General features: G+C 55.5%; 1 protein-coding gene across 6 annotated transcripts in view; it reads left to right on the top strand.

The window, feature by feature from the left end:
- The first annotated feature begins 1,162 nt into the window (after nucleotides 1–1,162).
- The window catches only part of MEIS2 (Meis homeobox 2), a 218,376-nt gene continuing 213,538 nt past the window's right edge, over nucleotides 1,163–6,000 (top strand). For 3 of the 6 annotated variants that reach the window (XM_025390191.1, XM_025390193.1, XM_025390190.1), the window contains exons 1-2: nucleotides 2,420–3,112; nucleotides 4,366–4,598. In XM_025390191.1, the coding sequence (XP_025245976.1) occupies nucleotides 3,101–3,112; nucleotides 4,366–4,598 (245 nt within the window). In that variant the 5' untranslated portion in view covers nucleotides 2,420–3,100. Of the gene's footprint in view, nucleotides 1,674–2,020; nucleotides 3,113–3,170; nucleotides 3,667–4,365; nucleotides 4,599–6,000 lie in introns of those variants that run through there. The other 3 variants (XM_025390194.1, XM_025390192.1, XM_025390195.1) reach the window with 3 other exon arrangements.

The following is a 6,000-nucleotide window of genomic DNA, read 5'->3' as shown; positions in this document are numbered from 1 at the left end:
CACTCTCCTCCCTGAAGCTCCGTGAGTCCGGCCGTCCCTGCTCGGGCCACTGGGCAGAAACCTCGCGGCCCGCAGCCCCTCTCCCTGGCGTCGCGCTATCCGCGCCTCTGCCAGCCCCTTCGCACTATCTTTCTTTATATGTGAGGGCCGATTTCCCGCAGACATCATTGTTATGATGGCTCATTTAATCAAACTGTTTAATTGCTCTGGTAATCACTATCATCATCACAGGTGCTCAATCATTCATCATTTTTGGAGGGCTTTATTGACCTCCCGAGTTCATTCCTCAGCCCTATTAAAACGAGGCCAAATTTCTCCGACTCCGCTTGGAGTCTCTGCAGTCTGCAATCTTAGCCTAGTTTCTGTTGCTCGAAAGCTTACAGTGAAGCAGGGAAAATGGAAAGGGGGCCAAAAAAAAAGAGCCCTCCCACCCGCCCTCCTCCCCGCTCTTTCTCTCTCTCTCTCTCACACACACACACACACACCACACACACACGCACACACAGTACTTTATTCTCTCTAATCAACCTCCCCCACCCCACCCTCCCTCCGCGGGAAAGTCGGATAGACGCGGCGCGCGGAAGACACTCTACTCTCCACTTCCCAGAATGGGTTCAAAGTTGGGGAGGGATGCGGCTGTGGGAGAACAACAGTCCGCTTTCCACTCTCTGGGCCAGGGACTCGGAGGGCGAGAGCGAGAAGCTGGGGAGAGGGCGCGCTTCCAGCGCCTGTCCCGGCCGGGCCGCGCCACAAGGGGCCGAGGCGCGGCGGGAGCTGCTAGGCTGCGCGGCTCGCGCCGGGTGACCGTGGCTCCGCCCCCAACTCCGGGCTCGTAGTGATTGACGCGCGGCCGCCGGGAAACCAGCGGCGCAGAGGTGAAGCCTGGTGCAGCTTGGGCCAGGGAGGACCAGACACCGGCAACAACTAGTTTCCACCCAAACGGTGTGGGGTAGTTCCTTTCCTTTCCTTTTCCTTTTTGGAAAAGTTCTTTCGGAGCTGGCCCCATCTTCCTGACCCCGCGAAATCGCCCCTGTGTAATTAACACAGCCATTAGCAGGCGTTACCGCGGCCCGCCGCTGCGCCTCGGGCGACCACAACAAAGCTGGGCTGTGAGCGCCGGCCACTCCTCCTCGCCCGGCAACTTCTTTCTCCCCCTCTTTCCCTCCTGTGCTTCCCAGCTCTGAGTAAGATCCACTTTGGAGACGCACACTCGTCGCGCGCGCGCGCGCGCGCGCGCACACACACACACACACACACACACGCCCTTGGTTACATCGGACCGAAATGACTCTCTCTTCACTTCCTCCCTCCCGATTCCGCCGCGGCCCCCAAAGACTCTCGGGGTGGCCCCTTGTCCGCACCGCTGGGAGGGAGTGTGCTCTGAATTAAGCTGGTCTCTTCTGTTCCTGGAAAAAAATGAGTATTGACAAGGTTGCTGGATCTGCGCAGAAAAGAAAGTGCCACTTAATAAAAAATTTAGCCCGGCAATGGTACGGTCTGCAGAGCTTGCTGCCCTTGGACGTTAGCAGGAAGCCTTCGGGGTGCTGTAATCGGCGGGCAGAGGAGAGGGAGGCCGCGGAATTAAAAGGAACAAAAGCTAGAGCGCCATGCCAAACGTCTCCGACAAGACCCAGTTAGGCAGGAGCCGGGAGTGATGGGAAAATGAACTAGAAGTAAGTTTTTGAAAAAAAAAAAAATGAAAAGATCTGAGGCGGTACCGTACTTTCCCTGTGGTTTTCTGCAGTTTTCCTCTCTGCGCTCTCCCTGTCCTCTTCTCTCTCTCTCCCCCTCTCCCTCTCTCCCTGTTCGCGCGCGCGCACAACACACACACGCGCACGCACACACACACACTCTCACACACACACACACACTCTCCCCTTCCTCCCCCCCGCCGTCCCCCATCCCCGTGGAGGAGCAGGCTCGCTGATTTGCTCGGGTCCGCCCGGCTCGAGCCTCCCCTCCCCCTCCCGCCCCCCGCCTCCCCCGCCCCCCCAGCCGGGGCTGTCCGATCGCACTCGTTGCATATCAGAGGCTCCGCGCGGCGCGCTCCTCCTCGCTCCCGCTCCCCACTCCCGGGATGTGTCTCCGCCGTACGACGGGCTATGGCCACCACGACTTCCGGGTTCCGTCATTTCGTTCTCCCGCCGCCGACCCGCGCCGCCAAACTGAGGCTCTTCAATAAGCCAGGCAGCAGCCAACCTGCCAACACCTACTGACACTCACTCATCTCCCAGAGAGAGAAAGAGAGCGAGAGAGAGCGAGCGCGAGAGAGCGAGCGCGAGTGAGAGCGAGCGAGCGAGCGAGAAAGAGAGAGAGGGAGAGACAAAATACCTACCAGGAAAGGGGGGGAGGAAGTCCAATTTTTGCAAACTATTCATTTTTTTTCTTGATTTTTCTCACTGCTTTCTTTGAACAATACTTTAAAGAGAGAGGATCGTATTATAGATACCGCGGGGGCAAAGCTAAAAAAGGGGGGAGGGGGGAGGAAAAAATTCAAGAAGCAGAAACCCCTCGCGGAGTTTTACTGGAAGAAAAAAACGGGTCTGAAAGATTCCTCCTCTTCATCATCATCAACCATCATTCATTCACTACCTTGACATTCCGGGCTTTGATTGACAGCTGGAGTGGCAAAAAGCCATGAAACACGACAGTTCGGTTACATGTGGGCTGCTGACGGGCCGCTCGTAACCTTCAGTTCGGGGGCTTGACAATTTTTTTCTTCTTTTTCTTCTTTTTCTTTTCTTTCTTTCTTTTTTTTTTTTTCCAACTGAGGGGAAGAGAAGAGAAAGAGGGGGAAAGGAGGACCGAAGAGGAGGAGGAGGGGAGGGGGGAGGAGGAGGTGGAGGAGGAGGAGGAAGATCAGGAGGAGGAGGAAGAAGAGGAAAAAAGAGAAAAAGAAGAAATATCACAGAAAAAAAAAAAACTCTTCGTTGTCTTGCCTGGGCTTTTTTTCCCCCCTAAAAAATAACATATTGGAGAATTGGGAGAAGTCTCTTTGGTTTGGAAAAAAAAAAAGGAATCTTCAGCCTAGATCACTTTCTTATCCGGACTGGGATATTAAATATACGACACATCCAGGAGTTTATTGGAGCGCAGACTGATGGCGCAAAGGGTAGGTTTAAATCTCCAACACTTACCTAGATATAAATCCTCTCCTAAGAGGGGCCTGTCCCGATGCCTCCTCTCCCTTCAACGCTTCTGCTGCTGCTCGCTGCTTGATGATGGCGGCCAGTATTTTAAAAAATAGCAAAATTATTCATCGGCTTCTTTCCCCCCCGTGCCTCTGCGTGTGTGCGAGTGTGTGTGCGTGCGTGTGTGCGTGTCTGGGCGCGCGTGTTCCAGCGCTGTGCGAGCGGGCGGGCGGCGAGTGCGTGTGAGTGGTGTGTGTGTGTGCGTGTGCAATCGTTACACGCTTTCGCCTCGCTCCAGCTTTTACCCCAGCAGCGCGATTCCCCCGGTTCTCCTGCTGCCGCTGCTGCGCCGCTGCCGCCGCTGCTCGCGCGGCTCGGGGCGGGCACGGGCTGCGTAGGAGCCACCGCCGGGGCCGCCGCTGGGGCCGCGCTGCCGCAGCCGCTGCGCCGCCGCCTAGACTACTAGCCTGGGCTGCTTGTTTTGTCTCTGAAATTGACAAGGACGCAGGGAATCCGCTGCTAAATAATGTTTCTGGTAACTTTCACGTTATTCCCCCTCCCACCCTCCGCTCCCTGCCCCCGGGGAGGCACTGGCCCTAGTCTTTCCTCGTCCTCGGCGTTCTTGTGCTGATTATTAGCGTTTTTCTTCTCTTTATTTTGTTTCATTTCGCCTTTTGATTTATTGGATCCTCAGAGGAGGCGAAGGGGGGTTAGGGGTGGGATCCGGGGTTTCCTCCTCACACTAACTCCACTTCTCCCTCCGTTGGCTCGCTACGGTTCTGTTGCCTCCGGCGGGAGCGGGGCCTCCCGGCGCCCCCTCAAATCCCCGGCCTCGCCGCCTCCTCTTCCTTCTCTAAACGTTGCTCTTGGTTCATGCTTTTTCATTTTTAAATTTAATAACATTTTTCCCTCACAACTTTTAACTTCGTTGTTTTGGCTGGTTTGGTTTCTGTGTGCTCAACTTGTGCTCGGTACTTTTCTCCTTTCTGACTTTGTTTTTATTTTTATTCTCTCTCTCCTCTCTCTCTCTCTTTCTCTCTCTCTCTCTCTCTCTCCCTCCCTCCTCCTCCTCTCCTCTTTCTTACCTCTCTCCCTCCCTCTCTCCTCTCTCTCATCTTTATCCCTTCCCCTCTTTTCTGTTCACCCTCTTCTCTCTGCTCTTTTTCCCTTTCCACCCCCCTCCTCTGTTCTCCCTCACCTCCTGCGCCCCCTCCCTCTTCCCGGGTTCTGACAGTACGATGAGCTACCCCATTACGGCGGGATGGACGGAGTAGGGGTTCCCGCTTCCATGTACGGAGACCCTCACGCGCCACGGCCGATCCCCCCGGTTCACCACCTGAACCACGGGCCGCCGCTCCACGCCACACAGCACTACGGCGCACACGCCCCGCACCCCAATGTCATGCCGGCCAGCATGGGATCCGCTGTCAACGACGCCTTGAAGCGGGACAAGGACGCGATCTATGGGTAAACCGACCCCCCGGACCCAGCTTACTGTGTGTGAGTGTGAGTGAGTGTGTGTTTGTCTCTGTGGGGGTGGGAGGGTGGACCACTAAGTGGGGAGTTATTTCTGCATGGTGGGGGGCGGGCGCCGCTTGCCTTGGGAAAGGACCGTGGAGGGGGCCTGCTCTTCTGCCCCTGGAGTCAAAGACCCGAAGAACTAGCCTCCTTCACTCCCACAGCCCGGCCACTCCGGACGCCACAGCCTGGAGTGACTGAGTCCCCAGAATCCTGCCGGGGCCTTCTCCCCGAGGACAGGATTCCTGGCTGAAGGACGCGGGGCTGCTCGTTTCAGTCTCCCTAACAGAGGCCTTGACGAAGGAGAAAGTTTCCTGCCGATGAGGAGCAACTTTGGGGTTTTTTTAGTTATTTTTTTCTTCTGTTTCCTATTGAGGGTCTGGGAGTCACTAAAAGCAGCCTGAGCTGGGATCAGGGCTGCTTCTGTCGGCCAGGAAGTCCTAATCACCCACTTCTTAATTCTCTGTAAATAAAGGGGGCAGACCTTGAAGTGCAGCGAGGTGGAAGGGACTGTTGCTTGCTTGGAGCCGCTCTTAGGGGGAGTAAGGAAGATGGCTGGAAATTATTTTATATTCTGAGAGCACTTGGCGAGGGGTGGGATGCAGGATCCTAACGTGTACCACACGGGCTCTTCCGGCTGAGGGTAGGTGGGAAAAGCGACGGGATGCCGAGGGGAGGGGACAGTGGGTAAACAGCAACTGAGCCCCAAGCCAGAGGCCGCAAGCATCCCGAAGTGTGGCTAAGCCGCCCGGAGGAACACAAAGGGCATACGCGCACGCACACTTACAAGTTTTAAAACGCGATTTATTTATTTTTGTCTCCTGTAACGCTGAGAGAAATGTGGTCTTTGGAAGGAAGCTCTACAGCGTGTAACCTTCCTATTATTTCGGCCCCCACACTGGGGCTTTAGTAGAAGTGGAGCAAATAAGTTTGTAAGGCAAGGGGGTGGAGAGATTAGAAGAGCATTCTCTTGCATTTAGGAAATGTCACTCCCGTGTGTCTGTAGGTGAAGCCTTCGGCCTCGTCGAAATGCCCATTAAAATGCAGAGTTAAAACTATTTTTTTTTAATTTCAAACAGTGTTCCTTTCTTGGGAGAGCTGGGCTGGGTCTCAGGGGTTGGTTCGGCGGCCTCCGTAGTGTGGGGAGTGGATCAGAATCGACTCAGGGCTCCAGACTGCCTGAGCGACTCCGATGTTTCATTACGTTCCAACTGAGGCTGTTTTTATTTGTCGGGCTGCAGTGGTCGAGGGCTTCTCTGGCCAGATCTGAGGGACTTCTGAGCTGCGGGAGAGGGCCAGGCCCTTTTCCCTTTCTGTTTCTGGCTTAGGCTCGGCTGATGGAGGAAGGGTT

The sequence above is a fragment of the Theropithecus gelada genome, chromosome 7a (genome assembly GCF_003255815.1).
Source record: "Theropithecus gelada isolate Dixy chromosome 7a, Tgel_1.0, whole genome shotgun sequence".
Lineage (NCBI taxonomy): Eukaryota > Metazoa > Chordata > Mammalia > Primates > Cercopithecidae > Theropithecus > Theropithecus gelada.
The sequence above is the reverse complement of the archived record's forward strand: the minus strand, read 5'-3'. Positions and strand labels throughout refer to the sequence as shown.